This window comes from Tremella mesenterica (genome assembly GCF_000271645.1).
Source record: "Tremella mesenterica DSM 1558 unplaced genomic scaffold TREMEscaffold_7, whole genome shotgun sequence".
Taxonomy (NCBI): domain Eukaryota; kingdom Fungi; phylum Basidiomycota; class Tremellomycetes; order Tremellales; family Tremellaceae; genus Tremella; species Tremella mesenterica.
The window spans coordinates 306021-320971 of record NW_006711231.1 but is presented as its reverse complement, the minus strand read 5'-3'; the positions used below and the strand labels follow the sequence as shown (position 1 = coordinate 320971).

The 14951-nt window shown below is 46.4% G+C and overlaps 4 protein-coding genes across 4 annotated transcripts; 3 read left to right on the top strand and 1 right to left on the bottom strand.

The window, feature by feature from the left end:
- Positions 1–408: 408 nt before the first annotated feature.
- On the bottom strand, positions 409–2563 carry TREMEDRAFT_57148 (uncharacterized protein). The gene is made up of 5 exons (XM_007005317.1): positions 2491–2563; positions 2046–2146; positions 1771–1849; positions 1141–1623; positions 409–970 (listed from the first exon to the last, which is right to left on the bottom strand). The coding sequence occupies exons 1-5, from the start codon at positions 2530–2532 to the stop codon at positions 602–604; spliced, it is 1074 nt and encodes a 357-aa protein (XP_007005379.1). The 5' UTR covers positions 2533–2563; the 3' UTR covers positions 409–601.
- Positions 2564–2723: 160 nt separating this feature from the next.
- Positions 2724–4321, top strand: TREMEDRAFT_74102 (uncharacterized protein). The gene is made up of 4 exons (XM_007005481.1): positions 2724–2967; positions 3115–3256; positions 3483–3622; positions 3901–4321. The coding sequence occupies exons 1-4, from the start codon at positions 2930–2932 to the stop codon at positions 4262–4264; spliced, it is 684 nt and encodes a 227-aa protein (XP_007005543.1). The 5' UTR covers positions 2724–2929; the 3' UTR covers positions 4265–4321.
- A 1330-nt stretch (positions 4322–5651) lies between these two features.
- On the top strand, positions 5652–6167 carry TREMEDRAFT_19925 (uncharacterized protein; the record flags this gene model as incomplete). The annotated part of the gene is made up of 2 exons (XM_007005203.1): positions 5652–5810; positions 6090–6167. Coding segments are annotated over 2 exons (237 nt in total), but the record flags the coding sequence as incomplete, so codon positions are not given.
- A 6359-nt stretch (positions 6168–12526) lies between these two features.
- Positions 12527–14430, top strand: TREMEDRAFT_63051 (uncharacterized protein; the record flags this gene model as incomplete). The annotated part of the gene is made up of 3 exons (XM_007005365.1): positions 12527–13013; positions 13064–14074; positions 14345–14430. 3 exons carry the CDS (start codon positions 12527–12529, stop codon positions 14428–14430), a joined length of 1584 nt encoding a protein of 527 aa, XP_007005427.1.
- Positions 14431–14951: the final 521 nt, after the last annotated feature.

Here is a 14951-nt window from a genome sequence, read left to right as displayed (position 1 = left end):
ACGGATACGGGTACGGGTATGGGTACGGGCTACGAGTGCTGGCATGCTGGTTGTGGCTGGCGGCTAACGGCTAATGGCTAACGGGCTAACGGACATTGACCGAATGACCAAAGACCGGATTGCAAATTCCTCAATTTGTCCTCCTTCACTCCCATCAACCATCAACCCATCATCAATGAGAACGATAACATCAATAGTGGGTGTCATTTACAACTTTCTGCGCAAAATTGCGCGCACGCGTTGTTACGATAATTACCACTTTGGGTAGTTTTCGTCCAAATGTCCTAACAACAATTTTGGGCGTTGTTAGGCTGCGCAACGTCAAAAGTTGTAAATGACACCCACTAATGGTACCTAAGTAATCTACGTGTGTGCGTATTGCCCGGAATGAACACGACGAGATCGATTCATCTGTCAAATATGATGCATTAACATGAGTCGAAAGTCATCTTCTACGTCTTCCATCTATATATATATGTTACCATCTAAGTCTTTATTCATATGTGAGGAGATTGAGGGAAAGATGTGTTTGACCAATCGTCTCACTTCAGAGGTCATGAGATCATGAGGAAGATGAAAGACATACTTCCAACATCCCAACTCAAACCACAGTCTCCTTTGGAAACACCAACTTTGGTCCGATTTGACCACAACACATTTGTCCTAATTTATGTCCCACCTCAATACATTCATCCAAATCTTTACCCAACGCTAAAGCACCTAAGAACCCTCCGGCAAACATATCACCAGCACCGTTGGTATCGATTATCTTCTCCGGCGCTAGGGGAGGTACGGGGTATGTCTTGGGATTAGGGTCTGTAGGTTTGAGGTTTGAAGGAGAGGTAGAGGGGGAAGAAGAAGCTACCAGAGTAGCTTGAGCACCTTGGGTGATGATGACTAGACGGGAACGTGAAGGGTTGGATTTACTAATCGCCGCCAAGGTCAAAGCTGTGGCTTCGAGGGATTGAGACTGGAGGTTAGCGAATATCATTCTGGATCAGATCATAATGGTTTGTCTCCTCTTCCTGAAATGGATTTTTTCAAACAACCGATTGATCTTCACGAGGACGCGCAAGGATGAAAGAACAGTGAGGGTCGTGATGAATGATCATGAAAGAAGACAAGGAGACAATCACTCACCCCCATCCCAGCAGCCTCAGCATACGCCCCAGCTTCACTCTCATTCCCAATCAATATATCCACATGAGGTAACAACTCATCCAACTGAACCTTGAAAAACTGAGCGATAAAAGGAGCACTTAGATTCAAAACCACAGTTTTTCCTCTACTACTAGCCATCTTAGCAACCTCCAAAGCACTCTCTATCCCATGAGTGAGAAAATATCCTTCGATGTAGAAAAATTTGGCGTTCGACAGTAATTCAGAGATCTCAGGTGTGGCAAGATGAGACGGAGTGAACATTTCAGCCGCACGGAGGGTGGTACATAAAGAACGATCATGGTTGGAAAGAATGACGGCACAGGCTCCTGTACGTGCTGGAGAAGGTTGGACTTGATATGCTGAAATGACTGATTCGGCGGCGTTGGCAGAGGAAAGGGTACGCATGAGATCGTCATCGCCTACGGAACCGATATAGGCTACGTGGTTGGGAGGGAGGATGTACTGTAGGTTAGGAATTTGGGTTTCACGATTCTACCTATCGTGATAGCCGCCAAGAGTTCCCAGTAATCGCTGATTTATAGACATTAAGATCGGCAGAATGGTACGAAGGACGAAATATAAGTGGATGATACAGACTCAACGACTCACAGCAGCAGCCCTAGCGGCATTCTGAGCAGCCCCACCAGCCACATAAGTAACGTCACAGTTCTTGACGATATCGTCGTATCTGTCTTATCAATATTTATCGTCCCAGATCTTCAGCATCCCCTCTATATCCGTCCAAGGCTTATGTATGTCCGCCTGGCTCCCTGTTCTCTTCTCCCCTATCCAATTTTTTGTCCTCCGATACGCACACGTTCTCTCCCGATGCGCACCTCTGCTCTAATTTCTGTCTGATGCGCGAGAAGCGACGGGAAACTCACATCGGCATCTGTTTTTCCTCGGCTAGGATAGCATCATTCGCTTTCAAACCATATTTCTCCAAATAGGCAGGCCCTTCTTCCGGACCGACTTGAATGTCGAGCTGATATCAACATTCCCTTCCTTCACATTCTCATGACGCATGATCACTTTCGTCAATGAACCCCGCAGGAGTTTTCCCCTTCAATCAAATCTCTCAACGCTCTACTCATCTGCATAATAATATTTCATTTGGAAATGGTCATAGATTGATCTCATTAGGACCCGTTGAGTATTTGAAAGTACTCCGAGGGTCCTCAAGATAAGATTGTTAGAAAGTGAAACTACTCCATGACCCTAGAACGTTGATCTTTGATGAATGCACATGTCTGTCTACCTTTGCTCGTGCAAGATTCTGAACTACAGGAGGGATTCGATGAGAAGATGAAAGGAGAGAAAGAGACTCACGAGAGGGTTACCTAGACTGATTACTATTGGTTGGACGGACATTGTTACTAACTTGAGAATTGTGGTTGAAGTACTCGTAACGTTGACGAGGATTCCGACCTGACCTGAATTTGGAATTGGCGGGGGTGATGTGTATTTCTTACCGCAATTCTTTTGCATTTCTCCCGGATCTAAGCCTCCACCCGATCCGCTTCCAAGTTACGCAAAGGACACTCATCTTGACTAAGTCCATACTACATTACGATAAAGTATGCCTCCAAAGGTTCTCATGAAATTAAAGGTCTTTTCGGTTGATCTCTTTCTTGAGATAAACAATATAAAGGTGGAATAGTTTCTGCCAGCTTTCTTGTCATCTCGAGGACTTTATATCCTTACTGGTTACTTTTGTCAGTGTGTCTAGTTTGTCCTTGTGTTTTTGGTGTTTGGAAAAAAGTGTAAGATGTTGCTTTACTTTGTGAGACATGGTCAGACAGACGAGTGAGTTTCTACGCCGCCTTAGTTAGAGTGGAAGAGATCGCTTCAAGACTTTTTTGCAGAGGAAGGAAGAGGGAGCCGAGAAAGGGCAGAGGAGAGTGTGGAGAGGAGACGGAGGTATCATGATGCAAGTAAAAAGCTGACGAGAAGTAATGTTCAAGGTATCATACAAGGTCAACTTGATACACCTTTGAATGACCACGGGAAATACGAAGCGACATTATGTTCGGAAAGGTTGAAAGATGTTAGGTTTGATGAGATCTGGAGTTCGGATTTGTCTAGAGCTAGTGAGGTGGGTATCTCCTTGTCCTAATCCTCTTGCCCCATAATATTGACCCGTCCAGTACAGATGTTTTCCATATCAATCAAAGCTATCGTCCCTTCATTCTTTCTGTCGTTTCCGCGATATCTGTCCTTCACCGGGAGTGCAGAAGTTAAAGATGAGAGAATGTTTGATGGGTTATCAGAATGGATCTCGGACAAGATATGATTATATGTCTCAGGAGACTGATCTTTAGACCGCTTACACACTCGCTCAGCCACACGGATTACCAGTTGTCGTTCATCCCGGATTGAGAGAACGTCATTTGGGTAGTTTACAAGGACGTATGAGAAGTAAAGATGAGAAAATACCTTCTGATGCTGAATCTACCAAGCAGTGAGCTGATCATATCTTACTTCAATCAACACAAAGTCGTAACTATCATATGTCTTTTTTCTCATGTTTTCACCTTTTCCGTCCTTTCCTCTACGGGAATTCAAACCCTACACGCTTGATTCTAGGAAAGACCAATATCACATCGTGGGTTTCCTGAATGAAGGTGTATCAAAACCAGATATTCCCCACAAGGGTCGATACTCTTCTCTTTGCAACCACCACGAAAATCAGAATACGATCAGCTAGTTGTGATTTCCTAAAATGAGCTGACCCTAAAGATTTCGTCAAAGAATTCTAGAATTCTTTCTCTTCTTCCTCCAATCTCATCAAAACCTTCCTTCAAATCACACAATCCTTCTCGTCTCTCACGGTGCCTATCTCGCCAACTTTCTACAAGTTTTACTCACTTCAATGCACTTTTCACCTCCTCCAGAATCCCATCTCCGTCGAAGATGTTTAAACACATCCATCATGCGTGTCAGCGTCGAAATGGATGACCAAGATAAGTCTGGTGGGTCGATAAAGGGAGAAGTCATAAGTTGGGGAGAAGTGGAACATCTTGCTGGATTATTCGAACCTCCACCAGAAAGACAATTAGCGGATGATGTGAGTGAACCTGGAGCTTTGAGGTTGAGTACTTGAGATGATCATATCGGTCACTGCTAAAATAAAAATTGTGTATGGAAAGAAATGATACTAGATCTCAGTTGCAATGGAGGTCCCATCTTCTAATCTTGACAATGCTACCTGTCCACTGGGCAAGATGAGTTCATAGTTCAAGTCACCAAAATACGTACTGTACGTCGGGTTACCGCGCGGGAATTTTCCGGAACGGAAGCGGGTGAGCCCAATGTGGCATGTGGCACGGGATGAGCTAGCGGCTCGAGCGGCTTTAGCGTCATTGTGGCGTCTCTTGGCGTCACGCCCTTCTGCGCCTTTGATCGGGTCCTGATCCCCTGAACTCACGCCGAGTCTTCCGTGCTTCTTGCTTGAAACCCTCAATTCCTTTGTTTCGCTATTCCGTTTCACTCGGCATAAGTGCATTCGCTTCCGTCCATCATCAAACGTGTTTACTTGTCACCTCTTGTCTCCCTTTACTGTACTACTTGAAAATCTTTCTTGTTCTCTGAGGGAGTCTTTCTTCTAGCTCATCTCAAGAAAACACTGTCGAAAACTCATTGCCGCAACTTTGCTTCAAAGAAATATTTTCTTCAATCAGTCAAAGAAATCTAAAGATTGACACAAAGTCATCATCAAAATGTCTCGTTTCGTTTACTTCCTCGTACCTTCTTTAAAAGCTTTCACATGTTTTTGGGCATTGGTGACGATGGCCGTAGCGGCAGCTACTCAGGCCAAGCTGAATGATATTTGTGAGTCTTCCTTCTGATCATGTGTCTGAGTCTTTTTTCTCTTTTTCCAGAGAGGGGGTTATTTGGGGAGGGAAAGTCGAAGGCTGTGTAAACCAGTGAAGAGAAACCTGGTCGGTCATGGTGGGGATGGAATGTTGTCCCAGTGTATCAGTAGCTATGAAGAGAGTTTGGGTAGATTGTATCGTAGTATGGCAAATGCGAGAGGGTGGAAAATGTGCAGAAGCACACAAGTGGGACTTTTGGTGTAGAGTGCGGAACGACTCAGATGATTGATGGCTGATGTATAGATGGAACGGATTATGTGAATGATACCAACCTAGCTGCTGGAAACGCTATAATCGCTACTGGTGTATTGACCATGATTTATCTTGCTGTTGCGTGAGTCTACCATTTATATCCTCAATCCCATAATTGTTCCATTCTCAAACGCAACATGGTTGGTGCCGGTTCCATCATTTCATGCCCTTTCTTTTCACTGCAGCGCATCAACGGGAACTTATTGACCAAGTCTCATTCTTGTCAATTGGAGATTAACGTCGTGCATCCAATCATATCATTTCTCATACTTTGAAAGTACGAACTGTAGTAGTACGGAAACATGATTAACCTTTAGGCTTACTCTCCTGTTCCTTACACCCTCATCCATTCTCATCTCCGTCATGGTCGATACCATCTGTCTAGGGTTCCTTTTCATACTCTCTCTCGGTTCTACCGCTGCTGAATCTACCGAAGCTAGTGATTTCTCGAATTGTTCAGGATATGATGTTTGTGATTTGGGTAGCGCGACTATTGGTTTAGCATGGGTTTTGACTTTTCTCGTGAGTATCTCTCTCTCTCTTGTCTCCTCATCACCCCCTGCGTCTGACCCTTTCCCCTTTCCCCCAAAATGTACTTTCCTTCTCATCTTGATGTTCGTTACCAATGACCGAATCAAGTATCACCCTCACCCGTCCTATCCTAACGATTCTGACTATCCTCTATCTCAATTACAATTCTCTCCCCCTACCCTTCAGTTGCAGTTGTACTTTTCACCTCGCTCATATACTGAACAAACCCTTCAGATCAGAGGTAAATATGATATTTGAACTGATCATCAGCTCTTAGCTATCCTTCTCCTCGAAGTCATCTACACTGTCATCCATTACGGTCGTTCCTGGCCCACGTGGCGTACACCAATCCACCAACTTTTAGAATATGGTACCCCCTCTACTACCACTCGTCCAGGTGCAGGAGTTGATCTAGTGGGTGGACAAGCTGAACAAGGTGTAGCAATGGGATCTGTAGGACCTACTGTCACTCCTTTCCCACCTTCCACTGGTCAGAATTCCCAACCCACTCAGATGACACAACAACAAAGTGTTCAACCGATGAACCAAGGTTATCCACATTCCGCAGTGACTCCAACTCAGGAATACACACAATCCTCACCGACTCAGCCCACTCTGACAGACCAACAATCCACTCCACCATCTTTAGGTCCTAATGCATTCCCTACTCCTCAACCTACTGGACTACCAGCGGGGAACGAGAAAGCTGCTTATGCGGCGGCACAGGACCAAGTGGCAGGAAGAGCGCTACCACAACCTCCGGTCAGTCAGTGATGTGGGTGGGGTATGATATCCCGACCATCCAATTATGAGATGAATCTGGGAGATTGAGCAGAAAGGAATGATAGGGAATGCAGGATTGCATGGGGTTTAAGAAAGGAATTCGAAACGGTGCATGTTGAGTATCTCGATAGCCGATGCAGGCAGATTGACACGAGGGTATAGGGGTAGGGATGGAAGTAATGGATTGGAGGCTTCGAGTACAAGGGCGGTCAAATGTAGGGGGTACTTTGGGTATTAGAATGAATCAGGACAATTATAACAGTTCTCTGAGCGAATAACGAATCTGATATGCTTGGTTTATCCCCACTCTGTCTCTTTCTTCCCTGCTAGTTGCACTCAAGTCTTTATGTTCAACTCAGACGTTTGCACTCTCTGAAGTGGGTGGTTGTTAGATGACGTAATCCGTCATTGATATGCCACGTCACGGACGATCGATGAGCTGCCAACCTTTGTCCTTACGAGATCTCAGTCGCGATTGAGGTATTGAGGTTTACAGTATGTCCATGGATCCATGGGCAATATGAGTTGATACTCTGATCAAGTCGCCAAATTACGTCATGGTTAACACCTAACTCAGTCTCCACCACGGGTCCGTACCTACAGTAGAACCCCGAGAAGCTCCGTTGCCTGAAATCAACACTACTACTTATTGACAGTACTTGGTCGCGAGTTGACAACCTAATCTCTGATCCCCAATACCTTGGACACTCTTGCTTCCGACGTTATACTTTGCGCGTTCATTCTATCATGGAAACCTCATCACCAACAAGGTCCCCGTCGTTGTCGTCTCAGCCAGCGCAGTCAATTCAACCGTCTTCGCCGCCACAACCCACTCTTCCTTCCCTCAGCTTCTCTCTCACACCAGGTCATCAACATGTGTACACCTACCTCTTCAACCCCACAACCCTTCGTCAAGTTTGGGAGAACTACGTTTCCCCACCCATTTTCATGCTCCCTGACCCTGTCGACCCATCTCCGCTTTCCCTGACCACCGATTCCCCTTCTCGACATCGAACAGCGGAGAGACTCTCTCCTACTCCTATTTCCAACAACAGCACCGATTTATCCTTCAATACGTTTTCCCTTCTCTCTCGGCATGGGTATGATCATATCGAATTGAAGTATGACCCTACCTTTCTATCTAATCTTCAAAGTGTCATCGAAAATTCTCTCCGTCCAGGCATCGCCGATTTACCTTTCAATCACCCATCGCTTCAACCCGGGATTGAGAAAGTAATGTCAGATATCGCCTTATCTCGTGTTAGTACCGCTATATTCGGAAAAGAAGAACTGCTTTCTTACGAGACTGCCCAAAGCGGTCTACATCGATTAGGTTTGATGCGTGAGGCCAATATAATTTTACGATCTAGGTTTTTCAAAATTTCACATGATTCAATATGGGTCCATGGCAGTCAAAAAGCTGTCCCAGGTCAGATCGATTTCATCAATGTCCGTGGATCAGGTGCTCGTCAACGGTTCGGTGCACACACTCTTCAATCGAGTTCGCAGGCTAATGCGCTCGGACCTGCTGGAGCAGCTGGGGAAATCAAGAGAAAAGAAGTTTTACCCTACATGGCTCTACGACAAATCGTTGATCAAGTTAGGGATGAGACTGAGGCTCAAGGTGGACCTGGTTATTTACGGCTGCGGTATGACCAAGACAATCGTCGATTTGTCACAGAGGATCCATCTTCACCTTTAAGTCAAAAACATATTCTTCCTCTTGTTCAAGTGAGTTTATGTTTGTTCTGATTTTTGTGTATGTGTTTTGTGGTTTCCAAAAATTAAATATACTTTGCTCCTGTCTCCCCCGAATGGTCCATCCGATCTCAGAGGGAGAGCTTCCTGTATTGATTCAGCAAAGGTAATAAGTTCTGTCGCATGAAGTGATAAGTCAGAGAGAATGCCTTTGTTCGGGATCATAATCTCATGATGGTCTTCATAAAACTCAATCTCTATCATTGAAGAGTCCAGCTCTAACCTACAGCTTTTTCTGGAACATCACCAAGCTCGTGTGCACGATCTCTTTCTCTTTAATGGGTATAGTTCCATTCTCACTCGACTTTCAACGCCCAATCAACTCAAAATATCAAATGTCATAGACCCCTACCTCCGAAGACAACGATTTACCATCTTATCGGCTTTGATAGCCTACGGGCTAAAAGAATATCCTCCTCGTGTTGGCGAGGGATTATTCATGTCGTTAGGTTTGGACGCTTCACCTCGAGCGGTCATCGATGGAACATCTCTGATGACGCGGTCGACCCCACCGGCTGTCGATAATGTGATTGGTCGAGGTCCACAAACCGGAGTAAGGGGTCCGGTCCCAAAATCCGTCATCTCCTTTACCGGATGTCAGGAAAACTCATCGGAAAACGAACATACTACTCATCCTGTGAGTCAGTATATCAAATGCCTTTTCGTTAAGGCTACAAAGCTCTTTTATCTTCTTGTGTCACCTCCGAACGATCACATTCTCTTGTCTATGACGATTGCCCACATTGCATCTCCACTTCCCAAGTGATATCCCTTCAACCCGCCCCTCAATACATGTAGCTTTCAATTCAGATAGATACTAATTTCACAGGCATCTCCAATATTGTGTCAATCGGGTTCTGTTTGGCCAGCAGTTCCACTTTCGGACGTGGATTACTTGCCTTTGACCAACTTCATCTTTCTCCCACCTCCCTCGCCCGTATGTAACTTGACCTCGATTCCCGCTGCCATTCAAGTCGACCCTTACCCGATAGCCTTCCTCCCGGTCGAAGACTTACGAGAGCAAGTGTCATATTCTTCCACGTCACAATATAGTGACTCGGGTTTCAAGTCTCCGAAAAGTTATAATCACACAGATACTCCTTATTATGCCTCCCAACCTGATGTCGTTGTCGAACCTTTGCGATATTCTTTGGGTCCTAAAATCGGTGGTGTCTCCCGTCTTTGGGACGTCTATCAAGGTCATGTGTTGGTTCAAGACATTAAAGACATGTACGATCACTCAAAGGAAAAGACATCCGACTGTTCCTCTACGTCGTCTCTACCCCAACAAAATACTCCCCCATATACTAAAAGTGACTCATCTTCCATAAGCCACACCCTCACCCTTCTAGGGTCTCCTCCGACATCGATTTTCAAAGCCACCGATATGGCATCATCTGAATTTGACGAAGTCACGTCATCTATGGACAGATTGTCAAATTTCACATGGGAGACCCAGGAGAATCGATCGACAGCTTCTACTTCACATGCTTCCATTCCATCGTCGAACCGTCGCGATCCCCTTATGGCTGAGAGAGACAAATTGTGTCACTTTAAGCCAGTCCAAGTTGAAAATGTCAGTATAAACACGTCACATTCCCATGAACCCTCGAACATGTTCACTTCGGTGGACGTTGAAACCTCTCCACTTTGTAACCAAGAAGTCATCAAATCATCACTCCAAGATGATCATGGTTATCTTGATGATGCGAACAAAGGACCTCTTGGCATGATCCCTCAACCGAATATCATCGACAACCAAAATCGAGTCACCACGGAAGTATCTGTTGTAATCAAATTTTGCTTTCCAGAGGCTTTCGCTCACCGTCTATATCCTGACCTAGGTTATGAAGGTTACGCCCCAAATGAAGCTTTAATAGCTGCGTTGACAGAAGTAGATGCATACAATGGACCGTTACGTGGTCTAATGGGTCAGGTGGTTCCCCGAGTTTACGGGGTGTGGGAGATTTTCCACAAGGAGAAATCCGAGGTGAATCATATCAGGTTGACGCAAGGTGTTAGTTCTGGAAGGGAAAGCGAGTTTGGTCAATTGGAGTTTCAACAGTCTCATGATTTACGAAATGGTCAGCATCCGAAGTTAAATGGCAAACGAGTCGGATTAATGGTCATAATGGAACAGCTTGGTCAAAGCCTTGCGGACATGTGTAACGAAGCAGAACGGATACATCCTATCTTCAAGTGAGCTCTTCCTCTTTGTAATTTCATCTTCCACAACCCTGTATCTCTTTACCTATTCCTTTGATCAATGATTGCAACGTGTTTTCCTCGGGGGCATCAGAATACCGAAGGGTATATACCAACGCATCATGAACCATGGAGAGGATGTGAAGTCATCCTCACAACCAAAATGGCCACCCACCCCCGCGGTCGTATCTTGCAAACTCCCCTGTTCACTGTCTCTCACTTTGGACTCGTTCTATACCTTGCTCCTAACGACCAGATATGAAATTCAACGACTATACAAACTCCTTCATGCTTCTGGAGTGTCTCATGGGGACGTTGAGAGGAGACACATTTGTGCATCCGATGATGGCTCTTTACGTTTGATAGATTTTGAAACCTCACGTTGGGGGGACGATCCTTTACTTGGTCGTGATATGGCGAGAGATGATCGAGATTGGGCTTGTATGTAAATTTCATGTTCGTGTCCGTTTTTACTTCATGCGTCTATCTGTCTCTCATCCATATCATGTACCCCTGACGAATCGAAGATGAGGCTGTTTCATTCAACACAACGCAATCACTGTTCATCTTTGTCCAGTATTTTTTGAGGTGACATCTTGGGTCGTGGTCTCTCGATCACTTTTTATCAACTCTTGATTTTCGCATCACTGATCTTGTCAGGCCAATGCTTCTTGTTCGCACGCTTCTTGTTGGGAAGTAAGCGGGGGAGTTTGACGATAAGCATGTGCACCATGGACGACGTGTGTGTCTGGACGGGTGAAGGGAGTGAGTGACCAGACTACTGGGTCAGTGGAGCCAGATGTAGCTAGTAGATTGTCTCATGCAGCGCTACTGATATGTATGCTTGTCCTTGACACTTGAATACTCAGTTTCCTTCCAAACCTGAAACACTTTGTAAAAGGATCCTCGACCGTTGTGACGGCCAAATTGACGAGAAACAAGCTTCCTAATGGTCCTGCAGGCCTATCTATTATAATAACAGATGATGGGTCCGAGATAAAGGAGGGGATAAACCACGTGGCCGGCGGCGACACCCGTAGGGCCGAAGCGAGACGATAAACAAGGGCGGGGAGAGCGAGAGAGAGAAGGAAATCAGGTTGTCGCAACCACTACATTCACTACCTACAAGCTACATGCTACAGAGAGAGGGAGAGGAAAGAAGAGGCCACGGGTTCATGGATTTAGCTTGAGAGGCAGGAGACGGGCCTGTCAATTTGACAGGTTGGCACGCTAGTCTATTATAATAACAGATGATGGGTCCGAGATAAAGGAGGGGATAAACCACGTGGGTGTCGCGTGAGCGAGCGCAGGCAGAGACGCGGGAGGTGAGACGCGGGAGGTGAGATTTGGCTAAGTTCATGAATTTGGTCGATTGGACCGAGTTTTCGATGCCTCAAATTCCCCTAAATAGGGGGTCCGACCGGCCAAATTCGACTTTTTTTTCGGTTTCTCGCTTTTTTTCGCGCTCAGGGGGTTCCGTCACATGTAAATTGGCTCAGGGACTTCCCTGCCACCTATAGGGGAGAAGAATTTGGACGTCCCCGGTCCACGTGCACTTTTACACTTTTTACGCTACCATTCACGGGGCTCTCCGAGGCAACTCGCATCCCCGTTCACACCGTGCACCTTTACACCGTTTTACGCTACCATTCACGGGGCTCTCCGAGGCAACTCGCATCCCCGTTCACACCGTGCACCTTTACACCGTTTTACGCCACCATTCACGGGGCTCTCCGAGGCAACTCGCATCCCCGTTCACACCGTGCACCTTTACACCGTTTTACGCCACCATTCACGGGGCTCTCCGAGGCAACTCGCATCTCCGTTCACACCTACGGAGGGTTTGATTATTCAGTGACCTTCACACTACATATACCTATTTTAGAGTAAGCCTACATGTTCCTTTGGTGTTTTGTTTGAAAGACTCATTGGTCTAGACTGAATTGAATCATATTATCATAATGAACATACAAGGTCTGACACGTCGGCAGTTGGCCCAACGCAATCGACGGGAGCGGGAGCGGGACACCCGGAAATTGACCGACCCAAGAGAAAATGTCTCTGATCAGATCATTGAAGGTCCTGCAGGTGCATTGGCTGGCCTAAGTGGTCGACAGATTGGACAACAAGCTCGACGGGAGAGAGAACAGGCAAGACAGGCTGAGAGTGGCTCACCACCTCCTTTGCCACCACAAGCACCCAAAGCTCGACGGACCTATTCAGACAGCATGCAACCCCATCAGCTGGGTAGCTGCAATATCATATGTCCCAAATGTCAAGCCCTACACTGGAGTGAAGAGCGTGCACTTCAAGTTGCTGCTGGAGGAGAACGTTCGACTGTGGCAGACCCACGATTTTCATCTTGCTGCGCAAATGGAGCAGTTCAGTTGCCACTCCCAGTCGACCCACCCCCGGAACTGAAAGACCTGTTGACGGATCTCACCCATCGTGAGTTTGACCTTTTTCCGCCAGATGAATGTTAACTGAAATGTTTGCAGAGGGTAAGCTGCGTCGTGAGCAGCTCCGAAATTACAATAATTCTCTTGCTTTCACCTCAATGGGTGTTGATAAGCAGGACATGCAAGTCTGGGGACCTCAAGGGATATACACCTTTCGTATTGGCGGACGAGCATACCACCAAATCGGATCATTACTTCCTGAAGCTGGCGAACATCCCCGATTTGCTCAAGTCTTCCTGGCGGGTCTGTCTGAAGCAGAACAGGCTGCTCAGCGAAACATTCACATCCGAGGGAGAGGTGAAGAGGGTGTTCTGACCCGCCTGGCTCAAATGATAGAAAGGGTTAACCCATACTATGCTGCTTTCAAGACTTTCCGTGACCGTGATAGGGAATCCGAAGAGGACACGCCGATTATGTATCTTACAGTTCTGAATCCTCTGCAAAACGACCCTCGCAGATATAACCGACCTACATCAGATGAAGTTGCATGTGTATATGTTGCCGATGAAAATGAACCGTCCCCGGGTCGTCACATTCAAGTTTATCTGCGAGGCGGTGGGGTTCGCAACATTAGTGAACTCCACTCAGCATATCTTCCCCTGCACTTCACTCTGATATACCCGCACGGAGAGCCGGGATGGCATCCAAGGATCCCTTTGGCTGGGCAACCACTGGGAGATGATGACGAGATTGGTGAGGGGGAAGATATTGAGGATGGAAATGCTGGAGATGGTGGATTGGTAGCTGAAGTAAGACGCTATGGGCGTGGAGGATCTAAGCGAGTGACTCAAGCGCAATTTGCAACCTATTATCTCTTCAAACGATTGGGCAGTTTCAACACCGCACTCTATTGTGGACGACTCTTTCAAGAACTATTGGTGGATCAGTGGGCTCAGACCGAATCAAACCGTCTACGATGGATCCGAGAGAATCAGACCACTCTCCGAGCGGAATCATATAAGGGATTGGTCGATGCGGTTGATGCTGGGATTCCTTTGGCTGATGTAGGCAAAAAAGTGGTGCTCCCCTCGACATTTGCCGGTTCGCCACGTCAGATGCACGCCCTGTACCAGGACGCCATGGCTATCGTCTCACATGTGACAAAGCCTGACCTATTTGTAACAATCACCTGCAATCCCACTTGGCCGGAGATCACTCAAGAGTTGGAACCAGGACAGACCACCCAAGACCGCCCTGACTTGGTTTCACGAGTCTTTGCACTCAAGCTTGATGCTATGCTGCATGAGTTTTTCAAACTGGGGGTATTGGGGAAGGTGTGTTCAATTCATTATTTCCTGCTGAGTGTCTACTGATCTGAAGGTGGTTGCAAGGATCTGGGTGATCGAATTTCAAAAACGGGGACTTCCGCATTGTCATCTGCTCATGTGCCTTACACCAGACGATAAGCCTCGCACACCAGCCGATGTTGACAAGATTGTATGTGCTGAACTCCCCTGTGAGGAGACTCAGCCTGTGCTTTTCAAGGTTGTTACGTCCTGTATGCTGCATACCTGCAGTGATCGATGTCAAGCCCAGATGCGACGTGATGGCCGATGTTCAAAAAAGTTCCCCTGGGCTTTTCAACCGGAAACAACAATGGAACAGGATGGATACCCTATTTACCGAAGACGAGATAATGGGCGGTCATGGACCAAGAATCGCATTACATATACAAATCAGCATGTGGTTCCGTATAATCCGTATTTATCAGCTCGATTCAACGCCCATATCAATGTTGAGGTGTGCACTTCAATCAGTGCTGTCAAATACTTATTCAAGTATGTCTACAAGGGTCATGATCGGGCAAATGTGGCGGTGGTTCCTAATCAAGTGGATCTTGATGAAATCAATCGGTATGTGGATGCGCGCTGGGTTTCAGCATCCGAATGTGAGTCATAGTGAGGATTGTACTGCTGAGCTAACATTG

Excerpts from the sequence above, each read along its gene's own strand:
- TREMEDRAFT_57148 (XM_007005317.1), bottom strand. The coding sequence starts at position 2,532 with ATGTCCGTCCAACCAATAGTAATCAGTCTAGGTAACCCTCTC. Across the intron at positions 2,147-2,490 it reads TCAGTCTAGGTAACCCTCTC|CTCGACATTCAAGTCGGTCC; the intron begins GTGAGTCTCTTT and ends TGTTGATATCAG. Across the intron at positions 1,624-1,770 it reads ATGCCGCTAGGGCTGCTGCT|TACATCCTCCCTCCCAACCA; the intron begins GTGAGTCGTTGA and ends CCTAACCTACAG.
- TREMEDRAFT_74102 (XM_007005481.1), top strand. The coding sequence starts at position 2,930 with ATGTTGCTTTACTTTGTGAGACATGGTCAGACAGACGA. Across the intron at positions 2,968-3,114 it reads AGACATGGTCAGACAGACGA|TAATGTTCAAGGTATCATAC; the intron begins GTGAGTTTCTAC and ends GCTGACGAGAAG. Across the intron at positions 3,623-3,900 it reads GATGCTGAATCTACCAAGCA|ATTTCGTCAAAGAATTCTAG; the intron begins GTGAGCTGATCA and ends CTGACCCTAAAG.